Below are 20,499 nucleotides of genomic sequence, written 5' to 3' on the forward strand. Positions count from 1 at the left end.
AGGCTGGCAGCCGCCAACAGGAGATTGCAGTTCAGGTCCAGTTGCCATTGGCCAATTGAATAGTTGGAGGAAAAGGCCTCTTGAAGCTTGTCGTGCCGCTATAGCTTTAAAGAAGATCAGCGTTATGACCTCTGGAGACTCCTTAATCCTGGCTACAAGACGGAGAGCAAGTCCAGTCTTCTAGGCTCTTCTCAGGTCTCAGAAATAAGGTTCAGTCATATTCTGATCTGGAGTGTTCTGACGTGCCCAGAGAGGACACATTTATATCTGGCATGAGCTAGTGGGTGGTAATGACCCATAGGTATACCCAAAATAATGGGGTAAAAGTACCCGGTTTAGCCCTACCCACTTTGGGCATTTCAAGATGGCCAAAGTCTTAAGCCACACTCAACTTAGACTCTGAGGGCTATTTTGCGTATGTGAGAAGCGTACTATGACAATCCATGTGTTTCCCATGTCTAACACTAAAACTCGGACAGAAGTCTGGTAGAACAAAGCTGATCTTTCAGCAACCAGGCACTGGATACACACAAATAGTTTTGGCATTCTGTTTCCCTCCTTTGAAGTGTGCCCCAATTTCATATGAAAACCGTGAGCAGAACTGTGATGTCAACAAGAGGCCCACTGTGATGGAAGTTGGTCGGCTGGGGGCACAAAAGAAAGGTGCAGGCCTGGGTATTAGCTCCACCTGCTTGTAACAGGGTAGTCCTCTTTGATGTAATGAATACATTTGGCCCAACCCCCAGGCCATCCTGTTAAGGGCACAAAACCACCTTCCCACACCCAAGGCCTTTAGTTCCAATCTTGGGAGCAAGTTCACACTACTGAACAGCTAATTACAGGGTGGCTGAAGTGGAAGAACAAACTATTGAATTAGCTTCCAGGGACTTCGGGCAGGGCAAAGGTAACTTTTTAAACGTCATCTTTTCAAAATATTTATTACAAATCCAACATTACCAGTGAATGGTGATTCTAATGAATATTTCAGTGGGGTTTCACCAAGCTTGAGAAGAGGGACGCGTGATCATGCTGGTCCTGCACGGACCTTTATGGCGGCGAGTGGCTGTGATGCAAAGATCTGGGCTAACAACTTGCCCCAGTACGCTTCTTCAGCTGTTGTGGCCCTGTGCTGAGAACAGGAGATTAGAAAACGGACCCTTGGAATCTTTTGCTTCGTCTTGTCTCAGGAAACGGTATCTCCATGAGCAGGACACACCGGGCACAGTCCATTCTCCTTTGCAAGCCAACAGGTTCAGCAGGTTCAATCCCATTGGTGCAGCCTCTCTTTGTGGGGCCCTTGGTGCAGCAGGGCAATCCTTCAGTCCTCTTCTCCAGTTCAACAAGATCTGAGTTCTGGGTCACAGGGGTGCCCATTCTATGCTCAGACAATGCCATCAGAATAGGATGCAGTGGATAGCCAATGGGCTAACTGTTCCTCCTGACAACCACTTCCTGCTCAGTGTGGTGTCTGGCTATCCCAGGATGCACCATTCTGCAGACTTCCAACATGGGAGTACCCCTCTCTTGGCTCTGGAGAGGGATACTGTGAGACCCCGAGAGCTCACTAGTCCAACCCAGAGGAGTGGCTACCAAGAGGGCTACATGTCCCTGGAAAACCAGTTTGGCAAGTGGCTTCCCCTCTCCTTTTCGAGTAGCAGCCTGTCTGTCTGTCTGTGTCATACAGAACAGTCCCTCTCCCAAGTGGTTACCATTTGCCCTTCAGAGGAGGCTTCTGCTTTGGAGCTCGCCCTTTGGGCTAACATTTGTGTGGCTCCATGCCATAGAGAGGTAACACCTCATACCCGCGCAAGCTTCCATTGTCTCCTTTTCTAGGAGTCGTTTGCACATCTCCCCAGATGGGAAGGAAGCGGCCTCTCAGGTCCAGGCCCGTGTACGACCATGGATGGGCATAGAGGATTTAGGGCAACAAAGTGGCAACTTTGTAAAAGTTGCACACTGCAACAAATTACTTTAATTTATACTTGGGCATCATGTTGTTTCTTAATGAAATGAGTGGTTTGACACTTTACAGCATACACTTTAGTATTCCCAATCAGAGCGGACTGCTATGGCAACCTGTAACTCTGCACTTGCCAATCAAGCTAACAGCCTTTCCACAGTAAAAATGACAATGGCAGGCTTAAACTATTGTAACATGTAAAAACACATGTGCCGCTTTTTAATATCCATCACCCTGCCTTGTGGCTCACTAGGCTTGCCTTAAGCGTGGCTTATGTACATTAAAAAGGGTTGACATGGCTTTGCCATTACTGTAAATGGAAAAGTCGAGTTAGCAGCGAAAAACTGTCCACCCAGTCTGCAGTGGAAGACTCGGAGCCATGGTTTACCTTGATCCCACCTAGGGTGGCACAACCAGTGCTGCAGTCCCTAGAGTGACCCTCTAACTTACAGGCCCTGGGCTCCTATTTACTAGGGACTTGCAAGTAAGTTAGCCTACGCCATATGGGTCAAGCCAATCAAACAAACACACTTTAAGGTCGGGCACAGGCACTGAGGTCTGATTAGCAGGCTTCAGCGTACCCTCAGATTAGAAAAATCAGCATCAGTTAAAAACTTTTGGGATGACCATACAAAAAGAGACATTTCCTTACAATACCCAAAGCTTTTACATCACTAACTTGACGTTATTACTTATTACTATGAGACTGTAATTGATTATAGACTTATTTATATCATCTATTTCATGATATAAATGAACGTTTGGGGCACTGTGATTATATGATGCTAATATAAGAAATTTAGCTTTTTAAAAAGTATCAATAAAATAGTTTATTAAAAAAGTGTTTTTTTCAGGCACTGTGCTCACCATTTCAACTTCTGAAAAGCACCTCAGCTCTCTTAACAAATAAAGCAATTTAAAAAAGTGACCAGAGCGAGGCATTTATAGCAAATTGTTACGGTTTACTTGTATTTGCAATATTTTGCCTCAGCTCCTGCTCTCAATCAAAAAACTCTAAAACGAATAAAAAATTTAAATATTGACCACCATGACCAATGTTTCTCTTCCATGGGAAATAGAATATGGGGTACATAGCCCTGGAGAGACGGTACAAATTACTTTTTGTATAAAAAATGACGTCAGAGTTATCCTGCGGCATCACGGAAGCACCCTCCCTTCACCACTGTATCAACACGCGCACCACAGTAATCTTATCCACCTCTAGTGTATTGGGTAATGAGTTCAGTGTTTTAGTGCTGCAAGTGAACAGGTAGTTCTCACTTATTTATGTGGACTCCATCACAACGCAGACTGGACTTTACCTTTAATGCCTCTGTCCATCTTCATCAGTCGTCGGATGATCACATCCCTGCCATCTCCTTGCCGGACTTCAACCCTTGCAGAGAAGTGTCCATTAGCAGGTTGAGGATTGATGAAGAAAACGGGGACCCCGGGCTGTGAAGAAACGGGGGGAAAGATCAGAAAGGAGATCAGATCAATGACACAGGCTGCAGACAAAGCCCTCTGTCAGCTTCAAGAACACACCTTCCTTTCCTCTGATGACAAAGTATGAAAGAAGACTGCTTATAGTAAATCCATGGGAAAAAATATTCACAAAACGATTGAACAAAATAAAACATTTGTTCCTAAAGAAAACTGCTTCGTAGTCGAAAGAGGAATTTAACAAAGCCCTGAAGGCTTTCAGTGGTACTTTATTCCATAGTTGCAGTTTCAGCACCAAGTTGGCATGAGCAGCGAAGAGCATGCAGTGTCGTTTTCGGGAAAATTGTAAACTGTTCTCTAACACTACACTACACAGGATGTATCACTATTCAGCACGAGGGTGTGTTCATTATCATGAATAACAATGTTGGTTATTAACTTTTCTCTGAGCCACAATAACATTAAGATACCTAAACGTTGTATGTTTAATAAAGCTTACTCACAAGAGACAAATTGGGTGACGATACTTAAAACAGAGATTTCAGATTTTATAATTCGAAATTTGGGATCAGCCCCTTTACACATCTGGGATTCTCTGAAGGCTTTTTTTCGGGGCATAATCATAAGTAAAGACGCAGCGGAGTGGCGCGCTGTAAAAAACATTAGGAACTCTCTCTCACAAAAAATTAACGTTTTAACAATACAACGATATTTGAATCCAACTCCTAATGTCCAGGAACAACTTAATGCGGCAAAACGCGACTTGAATGCCTATTACTATTCACAGAGTGAAGAGGCTTTTCGTAATCAATCTCAAAAAGTTTACGAAGAAAGCAACTTCACGGGAAATTTTTTAGCCTTGCAGGCTAAAGCTCAAGCTGCTTCCAATATGATTCATTCGCTACAAAATTCGCTCACTCATGTTGAGACTTCTAACCAAGCTGAAATAAGCTCTATAATGATTTCTCATTATCATAATATATATAGTACTCAGCACACAATTGATCATCAAAAATTGCATAATTTTCTGGGAAGACATGTACTTCCAAGCCTATCCCTAGATGATCAACTAAATATGCGACACCCATTTTCTCGTGTAGAAGTTGATTGTTAAGGACCTTCCTTTGGGCAAGGCCTGTGGTCCTGACGGATTCTCTGCAGAGTTTTTTTAAAGTTTTCTTCAATTCATTTGCTGATTTGTTTCTGTTACTATTAAATTCTATGCTCGAAGGCGGGCAAGTACACGCATCTTTTCACTAAGGGACGGATGTTAGTTTTTTGAAAAAAGGGAAAGACTCTTAAGACCCCAATTCATACCGTGCAATTACACTATTAAATTCAAATTATAAAATTGCCACCAAATTATTGCCACTTCGTTTTAATTCTATTTCGGCAGATTTAATTCATCCCGATCAAAATGGGTTCATTGTTGGCAGACAGCTTTTCACCAATACGCACTTTTTGATTGAGGCATTAGATTTCTTTGAGTCACGGGGATTACAGACTTTGGTTTTATTACTAGACGCTGAAAAAGCTTTTGATTTGGTGGTTTGGGACACACTTTTTATTATTTTGAAATATTTCGGGATTCCACAACAAATTTTGGGCTTATTACCTGTTATCTGCGAGGAGCCAGACTCGTGCTGTGTGCTTCCCTGCTTCCCGGCATTTCCTGCAACTGTTCGCGACACCGCCTCTTTGCCCCGTCCTCCCTGGTGTGAGCGGCTCCACAGTCCGTGGAGAGTAACGCGCTCCCAGGTTGAGGCTTGAATCACCAGATTGTGCGTGGAGCCTACCGGGGGACTGCGAGGTCCAGCAGCCTCAGCTGCACACAGCTGCTGCCTCTTCCCCCGGCGGCCACGCCCCCAGCCTCCGCACTTAACATCGCCTGGGTTTCTGGTTGACTGGCGCTTTCTGGGCTTATTACCTGTTATCTGCGAGGAGCCAGACTCGTGCTGTGTGCTTCCCTGCTTCCCGGCATTTCCTGCAACTGTTCGCGACACCCGCTTCGCGGGTGCCGCTCACCGCCTCTTTGCCCCGTCCTCCCTGGTGTGAGCGGCTCCACAGTCCGTGGAGAGTAACGCGCTCCCAGGTTGAGGCTTGAATCACCAGATTGTGCGTGGAGCCTACCGGGGGACTGCGAGGTCCAGCAGCCTCAGCTGCACACAGCTGCTGCCTCTTCCCCCGGCGGCCACGCCCCTAGCCTCCTCCTTCTTTGCTGGCCTAAGATCTACCGCGACGCGGGACGCGCGCGGGACGCAGCTCGGGGCGAAGACCGGGCAAAGAGCGGGCCGTTTAAGGCCGTTCAAGGACGGCAGAGGACGGCCCTGGCCCTGAACCCCTGTTCCTTCGCCCGTAACTTTTAAAACGTCTAAAATGTCGACCATGCGCAACAGAACTAGAAGCTGCGCGAAGAAAGCTACGGCGGTAGCACAGGTGACTGGTCCCATAGATCTATTTATCTCCCGTGTGCATGAGACAATTGACCAAAGCATTGTCTTATTGGAAAAGAGAGTCTCCATGGACCTTGCAAATGCTAAGCGCTCATCCTTGGGGTCTCTGGCAAATGTTAAATCACCCGCTTTGCAGTCTTTGAATAATTGCTCCCTACCCCTAACCATGCCTACTAATAGTGCTCCGACTGTACCAAATACTGTTGATTTATCGGTTGCACCATCAGACTCAGACCCGTCTTTTGTTGACCTGGAGGTGACACCAGATCTAGAAGCCTGTCAGTCGTCTGGTAAAGTGGTGTCGAGCCTGAGTGGTATTAATGAGGTGGAAACAGCCCCTGCACCCAAAGTCCCCAGGGGAAGGGCCCCCAATCTCCCAAAGGCTACTTCTAAGGGTAAAAATAAAGTAAAAGCACCAGTTAGGAATCACAATTTGATTTCACCTACCCCGCAAGTGACATCAGGTATCCCTTGCTGGGTGCAAAACATGGTAACTGATTTAAAAATAGACCTGGAGGCCACTTTAGCAGCACAAATCAAGCCTTTAATTTCTAAAGTGGACAGGCTTACATCTTTGATACATTCTAAATGGCCACATAAAACGCATGGGCAAGGGATCATAGAACTAGCCCCCAAATGTTCATCAAGTATCCAGCCCCCCAAAGATGTATCAAACAACACTCAAGCCACTGTAGCACCTGGGAACCCAGTTACATCTCAAGTGTCGCAAACAGGGAACAATCCCATCCAATCTAAAACTACACCCACTTCAAAGGTGAAGGCTCCTAATCTAACTCATCAACACTCTGTTGTTGATAATAATACCACCACAATCCAAGTAAAAGATGCTGCAGGGAAATCTAACACACCTTCAGTGTCTCTTCCTACGAACAAACCCGAAGGCCCTAAGGCAAAGCAGGCACGCTTTAGGTCAATTAATCTACCACCAGAGGTTTCCCCTTTTGTTGTTGTGTTGACAGCAGTCCCCCCGCTGAAGGAGGGTGTAAAAGAAACTTTCACTGAGCTTAGAAACAAATGTGCTCAATGGCTCCATTTACATAAACCCCTACCTAACAACATGAACGGTGAAATTCTTACCGTGCGTAGAGGGGACTGGGTGGGCAGAAGCAAGAAAACTATAGTAGGGGACGTAATTACAATTAACTTTAGGGATATAGGGGCTGCTAGTTACATATGTAATGCACCCAATAGTGGTCCTGCGACTCAAATTAACCCACTTCCTTTGTCTTATTTTTTACCGATGTCTTCAAGACTACATCCTCCTTGCCCCTCATTTCAAAGTAACAGTGGACCTGTGTACCCTCCACAACTTGCTGCCAAACCTTGGCAGCATCCCCTTCATCCGTCTCCTTTTCTTCCACACTGTGTTAATTTCCAGCAGCATTCATTAAATGCCCCACCCTTCCCTATGCACCAGGTTAATTCCCATTGGCAATATCCCCTTCATCTCCCACCACCTCTGCCTCAGCCTGCCCATCAGTGGCAGCAACCTTTTCAGCCACTTCAACCAGATAAACATCAGTGGCAACAAACATGGCAGGACTTGCCCCATTCCCACAATCCCCAGTTTTCACAATTCGCCCATCCAAATAAATTTGCTGTGCTAGATCAGGTAGATTGACTCAGTCCTACTAAAGCCCCGGATTCTAACACTTCTACGCCCTATCTAGGTATGGCGAGTTCTTCTCCTGCCAGGCCTATAGCTGCGCTTCTTGAACCTTTAACGGTGCCACTGGTAACACCCCTCTTATGTATAGAAAATAGGGGTAGCCCTGATACATGTACATCTACTGTCTGTCCCAGACTAAGTCCAGACACCATCCCTCTTGAAGACGGTCCAGCTCTATTACCAGCAATTCAGTCAGAGCCATGTGTTGGTAATGATCCTGGCAAACCAGCAGGACTCTCTTTTGTTTCCTGGAACATTGCCGGCCTTGCCAGCAAATTGGGCACACCCTTCTGGACCAGCTTTTTGGGGGAGGGAATGGACCTAATTTTATTGCAAGAAACCTGGTGTCCAGACCTCATAAATATCGAAGGGTATGCATCTTACTGCCTTAGAGCAACTAAATCTAGCTCGGGTAGGGCCAAGGGGGGTCTTTTGTTGCTCTTATCCACCAAGCTGTGTGACTGCACGGTCAAATATAGTACGACTGTGGGGACTCATAGCCAAGTAATAAGGGTGGAGTGCAGGAAGAATACTGATTTAGTTGTTGTAAATTTTTACAACAACATTTTTGACGCCACTAGAGGGGATATTTTACCGCCTCTAGAAAGGGAAATTGTCAAGGCCCTTGGTATCTCGAAGAGAAAGGCCGTGGTTGTCTGGGCAGGTGATTTTAACTTGCAGCCTTGCCATCTGTCTAACGGGAACATCTGTGGCTTTGGGGCAGCAACGAGTAGCCATTGGGGGGGTTTGGGGGCGAGGGAGGTTTCTCCTCACTTCCAACACTGTAGCTATGGTTCCACATTAAATAATATGCTAGTCACGCTAGATATGACCCTGTTAAACTGCAACACTAACAATCAGGCAATTACATGCCCTACATTTACAGGCAGAGACGCAGGATCATTTATAGATCACATTTTGTTGTCTAGCAGTGGAGACTTTACTAATCTATATGTAAACGAAGAAAGTCTTAGTGACCACAACAGCATTCGTGTTACCCTTTTGGGGCATGGTACTTCGTTAGTTTCAGGTGGGAAATGTTCAACTGACCTAGTACCCATCAGACCAAAAGGTCTAAGGATCAAATGGACTGGTTTAAATTCAAAAGCTAAGCAGAAAGAGGTTCTTACCCAATGCAGGAATCAAATTAGTTCCTGTTTGGATGAGGATAGTGATTCTAGCTGCTTAATAGTTCATTTTGTTTCCATGAATAGAATAATCGATGGTATTTTCACTAAGGCCCTGTCAGCCAATAGTGTTCCGAAGCAGGGGTGGTTTGACAAGACCTGTATAGCTGCCCTCCGTAACCTAAAGAAGGCATTAGGCACTAAACCGCGGGTCAAGACGGATATACAGCACTTTAGGGCTAAATACAAATTAGCAATCAACAATAGGAAAAGGGTATTACAGTCCGAGGCGTGGGATAAGTTGAAGGAGGCTGCTGAGACTAAAAACAGTAAATTGTATTGGGAGACAATCAATAGCCCGTTTCTCAATAATGATAATGTACCAGAATTAACCTCTTACGTGGCATGTAATGACTGGGTTAGTTATTTTTCCAAGATATTCAATCCTGAAGGGTTATCTTCTGAGTCACCATCACTAGAGCCTACTCCATGGCTGCCCCTTCCATTGGGAATAACATTAGAAGAAAGCCATGAAGCAATTTCTTTAAGTAAAGGAGGTAAGGCCCCTGGCCCCGATGGGGTCCCGCTGGATTTATATAAAGATGAAACGGCCTTATGGGCCCCCATCTTGACGAGGATATTCAATTGTGCGGCAGAAACCAATTTCCCATCCACTTGGGGCCAATCAGTTATTATTCCTTTACATAAGAAAGGTGATAAATCAGAGGCCTCTAATTATCGTCCAATTTCATTATTGGACGCCTCTGTAAAGGTGATGAGTAGGATTCTGCTTAAGAGGCTGGAAGATTGGGCAACAGATTTTAATATTTTAACTAGAGTCCAATATGGCTTTCGGAAAGGCCTGGGCACATTGGATCAATGTGTCAATCTGGACCTTTTGATCAATAAATATACTGTGGCCAAAAATGGCAACCTCTTTTTATGTTTTGCTGATTTGAGCAGCGCTTTTGATTTGGTTAACCATAACATTCTTTGGGAGGTTTTGCTTGATGCAGGGGCCCCAAGGGAAATAGTTCATTTTTTGGCTAGACTCTACGAAAAGCTCTCCTGTAAAGTCTGCTATGGTACCCTTGGTGAATGTACCCCGTTTTTTTTAAAGTGTCCCGTGGTATACGCCAGGGATGTGTTTTGGCCCCGCTTTTATTTTCCCTTTTTATTAAAGATGTCGACCGTTCCCTGGTTAACATCCCAGCAGATGCCCCCCTGATTGGTGGTAAACCTGTCCCGCTATTACTTTATGCGGATGACGCTGTTCTTTTATCTCGAACACAGATGGGCCTTCAGCGCCTGATCGATAGTTTTATGCAGTTCATTCAAGCTAGGCGGCTCCGTGTGAATAAAGCTAAGACTTATGTAATGTCATGCGGTCAGGCAGCTAAGCAGGCAAAGCATACTTTTTTTCTGGATAAGGAAAAGTTGACTTCAGTTAAATCCTTTTGTTATCTAGGAATCACATACAACAATAGTGGGTCCTGGACCGAGGAATTTGAATCTATTAGAATAAAAATGCTGCGGTCCACAAATAGTATTTTCCGTTTTGCCTCTAAACTTGGCTCACGAAGCATTTTAGATATGATGAACATATACAATGTATGCTGTGTCTCCTCTGCTCTGTATGGGGCAGGGGTGTGGGGACAGAGCGAGGGTATAGCCCTGCAGAAGGAGGAAAACAAGTTTTTAAGGAGGTTGTTATGTGTTCCCCCTTCTGCCTCCATCCAGCTGATCCATGATGAAGTTGGGATCGAGTTCATTTCTGACTTAGCAGCAGTCCGGCCACTCTTATTGTGGCGTTCTATTTGGGCTAAGACAGAGACTCGATTCACTCAGGATATTATTCTTGATTGTATAGGCCTGGACCATTCCTTACGTATATCATGGCTAAGATACATTCACCGCTGGTATCTCCTTCTTTTTAATATTGATGTGTTCCGTGAGCCTGAAGAGGTTGTTTTCATTTCAAGAAAAGAGATTAAGACAACGTTTCTAAACTATCGGAAGGCAGAACGTGATAAAATGTCTGGCAAGCTTGTCTCCGTGAAATTTTATAAAGATTTAAAGTTAACTTCAGGACTCCAATCTTATCTTGTGTATGTGACTCGACCCTCCCATCAGTATGTTTTAACACGTGTTAGATTGGGTATTGTTCATCACCTGGTTGCTTTTCCAAACACAAGAACCAGTTCGGACACACCCTGCCCGTGTGATAGTATTTCCCGGCAGAGTAGTTGCCATTTCTTGCTTTTTTGTAATTTTTTTCATTTCTTCAGGATAAAGTACCTTAAACCAATTTTTATTAAATATAATATTCGCACAACACAAACAGCATTAATATTTTTATCCTCATTAGAGAATGAGGAGATTTGTTTTTTTCTGGCTACTTTTATCTTGAAATGTACAGCTGCCAGGAAAAGTATTGCATTATAATAATATTTTTATACGTACCTGTCTGTACTTTTGTTATACAGCTGCCAGGAAATGTTTTATGATGCTATTACCGCTAAACAATCCTGTCTGTATATATACGCTTTTTAATTCTTATATCAATTTTTGTAATTTAGGTATTATTCATATTTGTCCACAGTATATTATGATTATTTATAAATTCTGATGTACAGCCGCCAGGAAAGGCCTCTTGAGTATCCCTACTGATCCTCATTTTTTGCTCATCTAAGAATGTTTTGCATTATGTTGACTTACAGAGACATGTTCACTTATTAATTACTGCACTCTAACTCTTTCACTTTGTCATTTTCTATGAGAGTTCATATGATGATTTTAATATTTTAATCATGTACTTTTGCTTGTATGATTTGTATGTACAAATCGAATAAAAGCTTTTTGAAATGAAATGACCTTAATTCAAAATCTGTATACCGGTGCAACAGCTAATATAATTATTAATAAACTAATAGCAGGTTCAATTTTAGTTCAGCGGGGAACTAGGCAAGGGTGCCCCTTGTCTCCCATTCTTTTTGCTTATTTTATTGAACCACTCGCCGTAGCTATCAGGAACTATGTTCAGATTGCTCCTCCGGTCACCTCTATGGCTAAGATCAAATTATATGCAGATGACATCATGCTACTAATCAAGCCGGATCTTCGATCACAAACACAGGCTATTAAGATCTTTTCAGAATATGTGGCTGTTGGGGGTTATCGAATTAACAAAAAAAGGACAGAAATTTTGGTCTGTGGAGGTGCTAACCCTGTTTTACATCCGGATTTATATGGTTGTATTAACCTAAAACCTAAAAGATATTTGGGAAACTTTTTTTCCCCTATAATCCAGGATTTATATATACTTAATTTTGTGCCGTTGGTTCAAAAATTACGTCTAATGTTAGCACGGTGGGATCCATTACCATTATCTTTTCTTGGAAGAATAGCACTGATTAAAATGTCAATACTTCCTCTCTTTAATTTCTTATTCTCCAACACACCAATCTTTCTCCCTGGGTCCTTTTTCAAAAGAGTGGAATCGATGTTCTCCGCATTTATTTGGAGAAAAAAAAAACCCTTGTATTGACATTCGTACTCTATATGAAAGAACCGAATATGGCAGCCTTTCACTACCTAATTTAAGAGAATACTATATTGCATATTTTGTATACTACTTAGACCGATTCAAGAATTTATCTACAGGCGCAAATGCCTTTGAAAATTTCTTTTTCGAGTTAATATGTTCTGAAATTCAGATTCCATCCCTCTCTCCTCGTACCTAAATCCCCCAAATGTGTCCGATATAAGACCTTAAACTGGTTTTTCAAACGACGTAATGCCATGCTTAAAAGATATTCCCTCCCTTACTTAATGTATCAACTCCCCTATTTGGTGCTTTTTCTTTTCTAAAAATCAAAATCGATTCTACTATCACCGGTAACTGCGAGCGCGCTGGGTTTCGAACTCTAGCTGATTTTGTGAATAATGTGTCTTGGTTAATGCTCGATGCCATGCAACGTCTGATTCCCAGCAATTTTCTATTAATAAGGTCTTATATCGAGATTCTTAAAATTTTGACTCCATTAGATCTCCTCACCAATGTTTGAAGACCTTTTTATAAATACTGTAATAAAAAAGCCAGGGGAATGGAAAAAATTCTTGGCACATAGTCGGGAGGAGGAATTGTGTTATAAAGCAACACGTAAATGGCTTATCCAGGAAAATATAGTGCTTCCTCTCGAAACATGGAAAACTATTAATAAGTTCAATTTTGGTTCACTACGCGGCGCCAATTGGCGGAGAATGTTATTTTTTAGCAAATGGCTCTTGTATCGCACTCATACCATTATTGCCAAAATAAATGATAATTTCTCCGCAAATTGTTTTAGATGTTCCCAATGTGATCCAGCTAACTGTCTAATACTATGGCATACTGTTCTAAAATTAAGCCTTTTTGGGATGCAATCTTTCATTTTCTTCAATTTTATTACGCTATTCCAATTGTTTTCAACGTTAAACTATTACTGTTTGGTTTTGATTCTGATTGTCAACTCCCAGAATATTTGACTAAATTTGTCTATATTGCAATGGCTGTTGCTAGATCACTTTTACTGCAGAATTGGCGATCACCACAAGTACAGGTGGTGCAGGAATGGCCTGACAAAATGAAAAGGGTCAGGAAATGTGAACAATTGTATGCAAAACGAGTTGGGGGGACAAAGTTTGAAAAGATTTGGGGACAGTTTTTCGTGTAACTAAAATTTCTTTTTCTCTTTTTTTTCCTTTGTTTTGTTTTTTTCTTTTACTATATTAAGAATGTGAATGTATCGTCGTGAAATCATATTTTCCTTTTTGTAACTGATATTCAGACTGCAAATAACTTTAATAAAAACCTTTAAAAATAAATAGAAAAATCAACAACAAGAGTAAGAGCACAGTACTATCTAAGCTTGGTCAAACAAATCGGGTTTAGCTGGATGTGCTGCACTAATTTCTACTATTCTGAAAGACTAGTGCCAAAATGTGGCTCAGGGTTCAATTTGTCACCCTACAGCCCAACTAAAAATCGTTTTTAATCCTGTTGAGAAGGTATGCAAAAGTTTGCAGCAAGGCAAAGCCCTTTCAGCTGTCTACCCATGGAAAAACTGTCCCACAACTAAATTCCTGAAGGCATCCTTAGTAACACTGACGCACTAATGCTAGGGCCTGACCTCTGCAAGAGCGTCCTTCAATAGCCTGTCAGGTTAATGGGATATGTCTACTTCTACTGGTTGTGGTTTCAACGTAAGAATGAAAAGATAGAAGAGAGGCGCACTCACTAACTGATGCTATGTCAAATAATAACACTGTAATACAGTTTCAACGTAATTCAACGTAAGAATGGCCATGAGGATGAGCAGAGAACATGGACTGAGGAAATTCGCTCAAGGAAATGTTTTACTGCAGGTCCTGTAACCTATGTTAGCACTGCTAATGTCACTTGCCAAAATCTTACCCACCAGGAGGGGAACTTCAGATTGTTAATAAAGCAAGACACGAGCCTCATATGCCAGGAAAACTGGAGTGAAAAGGTTACTTTGACTAGGAGGCAAAAAAGTATTTGCAGTGACCCTGCTTATATGTACTTCGGATATCTTGAGGGCTGGTCCACTAATCATAACTGAACAGTCTGTGGAAACGTTTTTGCCTGGAAGGCGAATATGTCAAGAGCATATAAGTAAGTGCTATTCTGACTCTTCAATCACTGCTTTGCTCGATAAATGTTGGTAGCTCCTGATAAAGCCATGAAACTTCAAGGCTATAGCAGGACTGTCAGTGGCCTGCCTATGATTTACAAACACGTTCTCAAAGCGTGCCAAACGTCCTAAATCAGGTCCGTGCACATTACCCAGTGATATATGTTTTGCGCTTCAGTCACAGCCTACTTGATTTCATACTTGCAATGGTTCTGGATTTTAATCTAAAAGGTTTTTTCCTTTGACTTTTGTCGGTTGTCTGATGTCAGATACTGAATTACTTTGTGCAGAACTCACATTATTCAAGAAAAACAAGTTCAGATTCTTTGTAAAAGAACCTTCCTCCCAGGTCGTTTATGCAGACCAATGTCTCAGATGCGTCAAATACAGCAGAAATAAGACAGCAATTGAGTTGCTCCCGAACTCACTATACATCAAGCCACTAAACACAACATAACAAATAGTGCAGAATATGCTGCACACATCAAAAATAGTAAAGATACACCCCAATGCCAGCTATCACCACGCTCCCAAGAGCACGTGCCACCAAGACAAGCCGCACAGTAAACATATAAAACATCTTGCATACAAGCAGCACATACACACTACAACATTAGCTATCAAGTTGCATTCCACAGCACGATCCCTCGTCAGAAAACAGAAACCGCAAACGTCATTCTCTATAATATATATATTTCTCACCAAAGGACGCGGCACTCTGAGAAAGATGTAATTTGGAAAAGTTTTATTTAAGAAAGCTTGGTTGAGCTTTCTATAAAGCTTTTTCAAATTACATCTTTCTCAGAGTGCCGCGTCTTTTGGTAAGAAGTAGAATTCAGGGTCTGGGTCCGACCCCGCTGCCAGTGTGCGTCTGAAAATCACGGTATATATATATGCTGCGGCGGACTCTTCACATTTCCAGGGTACTGGATCACCAAGGCCCACCCCCGGGGCCAGAAGGAGATGGGGCGGTGAGGGAGCTATTCCGGCTCCACGCTGGGCGAGACTGTACTCACGGTCGAGCCCCCGCCGAACGGATTTCTGTGCCACGGAGGTTGATGCGGTTGGGGGACCCAGGGGGACTCTGACATTCCATCAGTTGCAAGGGATTAAGGCTGTAAGACATCGAGAAAAGCCATTTTCCGCTATGATTAACCTTTAATCACCCGCCTTTCTCACCTGGATCCCTGTTGCATCCTGGGAATTGTGGTGCACAAGTACCGAGTGCACTGCGAGAGGAGAGAAAGGACACTGTTCCCGAGGGCGGGGCGGACCTGAACCAATCAGTAAGGGGCCAATACTTAAACTTGATGTTACCTGCAGCTGCCCGTGAGACTCTTGGCGCTGAGGAAGGCATATGAGATGCCGAAATGCATTCGCCTGTTAAGAGAGCATACCATGGATTAAAGAGATCTCCCTGTCAACCCCCTCTGTGGTCTCTGCTCTTTTTCTGAAGGAGTTACTTGTTATATATATATATATCAACCCATTTATCAGCAACACTGAAAGACGTGCAGAGTTAAACTATTCAGTCACTTAATGCAGCAGACCCGATTAGACATAATATCTTAAAGATCTTATGCGCAATACAACTAAAATATGCCACTGGACAATTTGCTGGCAACAGGACTAATTGATAGCCATCGCATCACAAAGAGAATAGAACATACTTTACAACACATGGCTCATTTCAAATACGGCAAAAATATGTCACCCCGCCAACATCACCACCACACACAAACAAGATGTCCAACAGTTCAACCCGATGGAAGAGATTGCTAAGCAAATGATACAGACCAACAGGCATCGTTTTCACACACGTAATCATTCAAGTCAGTTCAAAGAATAAGACCTTGACACCCAACCAATGACCATTACCAATTCTGGTCCTCTAGCAATTGACACTCTACGAATACCTTTGACAACACCAGGTGGACCAACAAAAACATAAGGATGGGCCAAAACAAAATACCCGGGCCAGAACACAATACCCGGGTCTAAACACATTACCATATGACTAATCAGACTCTTTGTCGACAAATAAATCCATGGAACCTTTCAGAAACAAAACATCTCAGACTACTTACAGCACTAGAATGACATGCAAAAGGCAGACCTGCTCTGTACAAATGTTTATTAAAAAAATCCAATATCAAATACTTAGAAACAGCTCAGTATTTTAGAAAAGTGGAAATAAAATCTGTACAGCACCCTCTTACTGTTCGGCTAGATTTACGCTATACTACGGGGCCACCTGAAGGCTGCTTTTTTGACATAGAACCTCCCATATTACAATTAATGTCAAATGCTTACAAAGACCTTAGCCCCAACAAGCGGTATGCATACATTTGAGTCAAAGTCACTTCCTTCCTGACTAGAACATTAGTGAAAATACATTAAAGCTCAACAGTTGATATTTTATTTACTGACAGGCAGTCAAACTGCATGTAGACCGCTTTAAATATATATATAGCAAATCCTCTTCTCACTTACTTCAGTCCTGAACACAGAAAATGGCTTCCCAGGACAACAATCTTCTCGTATTTTGTCATCGGCTTCTGAGGCGAATTTCACTTCAATCTGATCCAGCTGGGCATGTAATGGGAAACATTAGAGAGACTTAGAAACTACACAAGAAAGCAGAACATGCATATCATCACAAACTGCTGACGAGATTCAGAGCTTTGATTCTGGCTACATGGTTGAATAGCGCGTTTTTATGGCGCTGTGATCTAACAGGAGGGTTTAGCTTTACCAATAGGCATGTAGCCCCGCAAAGACTTGGGCAAAAAGAACAGATGATGGAAGGAATGCTGAATGAATCCAACATTCACCCCCTGTCACAGATCTGGGTTAAATTCATTGTTTGCACGCCACGCCATTCCAGTTTAGACCCAACTATATGCAAATCAGTCTTGACCCTGTACCCCACGGGAACAGTCCTGCCCGAACTGCCAGGGCAGGTCCTCCGTGGGCCAGAAACAAGCATCCTTGGACCGGTTTCGGGGTAACACCCCTCATCAGCCAGGCTAGCTTGAATCTGGTGGTGCAGCCAGCATGGGACCCACGTCTGGGCATACCCTTCCAACATAGGGTGATAAATGCAAAAAGAACAGATGATGGACAGAATGTTGAAATAATCAAACATTCATCCCCAGTCTCAGACCTGGGTTAAATCCCCTGGATTCAAGCTATCCTGGCTGATGAAGGGTGAAACCCCGAAACCGGTCCTGGGATGCTGGTTTCCGGTCCTGGGAGGACCTGGCTTAGCAGTCCGGGCTTGACTGTTCCAGGCACAGGGTCAACACTGATTTGCATATGGCTAGGTCTAACCTGGGGTGGCATAGTGAGCAAAATAATGATGGATTTAACCCAGATCTCTTGACTGGGGGTAAATGTTTTCATTTGTTCTGCATTCTGTCCATCAATTGTGCGTCTATTGCTTTCCCGCTAAGTCTAGGGTCACACCAAAATAGATCAATTAGGAATGCAGTCAAAACTAAAACCAAACTTAAACCTCGAATACGCATTGCACACATTTTCCTAGGGATCCTAGATAGCTGTCCTGAGGTAGGTTATTTAATTAACAGTTCTTGGACGTTGACATAGAACAAAACCACCAAGCAGGTTCCTTCTTATTTCAAGCTCTTCCTCACACACATCATATTGTTTCAAACTAGGCACTTCTCCCATCTTCCACCGACAATCAACGTAACGTCTTAGACATTAGTCAGGTTGGTGTAATGTCAAATGTGATAACTAACAGTTTATTAGTAATTTAGTATTGGGCCAGAAAGAAAGAGTGGGTCTATCAAAATTCATGTTAGTTTCATTGAAAAGGCAGAATTACAAGAAAGATAACAATCTTTTACAAACCCATTCAAAAGGTGATTAGGTTTAAATCTTTATTTATAGATTAGCAGAGAAAGCATAGCGCAATCCAGAGTGTAACAATACCTCAGTACATTTACACATTTCACTAAGCCTGTCATCCACATGCAAAGCTAATTAGCTTTAAAATGAAATAACAACCCAATATAATGCTAACCATTATGAAGTGACCCCCAGTTGCTCAGGGAATGGAAAGGAGGAAGAAAGAGGCTAGCAAAGACACAGAATCAGTGGAAAGTAATACATTACTCAAAATACCTTGTCCTTTATTGCCCTTCCCTCAGGGAAGTTCATGTGAAATTCCTTACGGGTTGTTGATGAACCAGCATCCAAGCATGTATAGAAAATACTGAAGAGCTGCTTTTAATTTAACTGGATAGTAGTTTTAATCCTGGATCTATCTTGCACACTTTATATAAATAGCCACAAGATCCTTTTTCCTAGCCATGTTATCAAATGGGTACTGTCCATCACTACTTTCATAAGCAGCAATGTCTGCTGTATCTTTTCGGAGTCCCTGCAGAGTGCAGATCACCATCATTGCCCACTGCATTGCCAGACGAGCGTTGATGTCTGGAAGGTTTTGAAAGCAGATGCGATTGTTGAGGTAAATTAGGCCAGTGTTATTTAGTGCCTTGAAAGTGTGGATGAGGAGTTTGAATTGTGCTAGTTTGTGAAAGGGGAGCCAATGGAGTTTTTTTAGGTGTGGTGTGATGCGAGTGTGGCGTGGAAGGTTGAGAATAATCCCAGCTGCCGAGTTCTGAATGGTCTGCAGCCATCTAGTGAGTTATTTGTTGAACCCAGCATAGAGGGTTTTGCCGTAATCCTGTTTGCTTGTGACCATGGTTTGCCATGACAGTTTTTCAGGGCGCTGATTGGGAGCCACTTGAAAATCTTCCTCGGCATCTTCAGAGTATGGAAGCATGAAGCAGTGATGGCACTGACTTGGGCAGTCATGTTGAGTTTGCTGTCGTTGATGATCCAAAGGTTCTTGGCATGGGTGGTAGGGGTGGGGGCAGGTGTTGGTCTTAGCTCTGTTGGCCACCAGGTGGAGTCCCACAGTGATGTGCTCCTCCTGAAGATCATGATTTCAGTCTTGTTGGTGTTTAGCTTTAGACAATTGCACTTCATCCAGTGTGCGATATCGGTCATGCAGGCTTTGGAATTGATCCGGGTACTGGGGTCTGGTCTGTGAGGGAAAAATGAGTTGTGTGTAATCAGCACAGGAGAAGACGTTGATAGCGTGAGAGTGGATTATGCTAGAGGGATCATGTATGCGCTGAAGAGGGTCGGGCTCAATGAGGAGCCTCGTGGAACTCTGCAGATGAGGTTGAGGGTGTCCGAAGTGTACAATGCCAGGTTGACTGACTGGGTCCTTCCAGTCAGGAAGAAGCAGATCCATCAGAGTGCATGTCCTTGAATTCCAATGTCATGTAGGGGTTAGGTGAGGATGGGGTCGGAGACTGTGTCAAATGTTGCAGAGACCTCCAGGAGGATGTGGGCATCCCTGCCTCCTTTGTCTAAGAGTCATGCGGTTGTCATCGGTGGCAGCAATGAAAGCAGTTTCCATGCTATGATTGGTACTGAAACCAAAGTGAGTGGTGTCAAGAAGTAGGTGGTCGTTGAGGTATTCGGTGAGGTGTCTGTTGATAATTTTGTCTGAGTCCTTGGCCGGGAATGGAAGCAGGGAGATTAGTTTATAGTTGGTCATGGTTGAAGGTTCCACAGAAGGTTTCTTCAGCAATGGGAGGACAGTTATGTGTTTTCAATCCTCTAGATAGGTCATGGAAGGGGTGGATGCATTCAGAATGGGTGTGAGAATGGCCCTGATGGATTGTAGTATTCTGGAGTAGTCATGGTGGTGGCAGGGGTCCGATGCGACCAGAGTGGGTAGACTTCAAAGTGGTGGCGGTTTCTTCTAGGGTGATGACAGGCCATGGGGTTAGCATTGGTTCTTTGGATAAAATCGGGAGGCATTTGGCAAGGTCTGTCGAGTCCGGTTTTGAGCTAAACTACCTGTAAATGGCGGTGATTTTGTTAATGAAGTATTGAGAGGGATTGTTGCAATGGTCCTGTGAGGAAGTGATAAGAGTTGTAGGCAGCTGATGGTGAGGGGAAATTATCACAATGGCGAAGATTTCTTTGCTTCTGATGGTGCTGGCATTGCAGCGGTTCGCCAGAGTGGTACGTTTGGTGATCCATATCATTTTGGGCTAACGCTCAGGGCGGATTCGATCCT

General features: G+C 43.3%; 1 protein-coding gene across 1 annotated transcript in view; it reads right to left on the reverse strand.

Annotated features, from left to right (window-relative positions):
- The window catches only part of LARS1 (leucyl-tRNA synthetase 1), a 232,182-nt gene that overhangs the window by 6,185 nt on the left and 205,498 nt on the right, over positions 1–20,499 (reverse strand). Inside the window, exons 30-31 of the mRNA XM_086931659.1 lie at positions 16,863–16,958; positions 3,283–3,415 (exon numbers count right to left, since the gene is read on the reverse strand). Coding sequence (XP_086787785.1) covers positions 3,283–3,415; positions 16,863–16,958 — 229 coding nt within the window. The remainder of the gene's footprint in view (positions 1–3,282; positions 3,416–16,862; positions 16,959–20,499) is intronic.

This window comes from Lissotriton vulgaris, chromosome 7 (assembly GCF_964263255.1).
Source record: "Lissotriton vulgaris chromosome 7, aLisVul1.2, whole genome shotgun sequence".
Classification (NCBI taxonomy): domain Eukaryota; kingdom Metazoa; phylum Chordata; class Amphibia; order Caudata; family Salamandridae; genus Lissotriton; species Lissotriton vulgaris.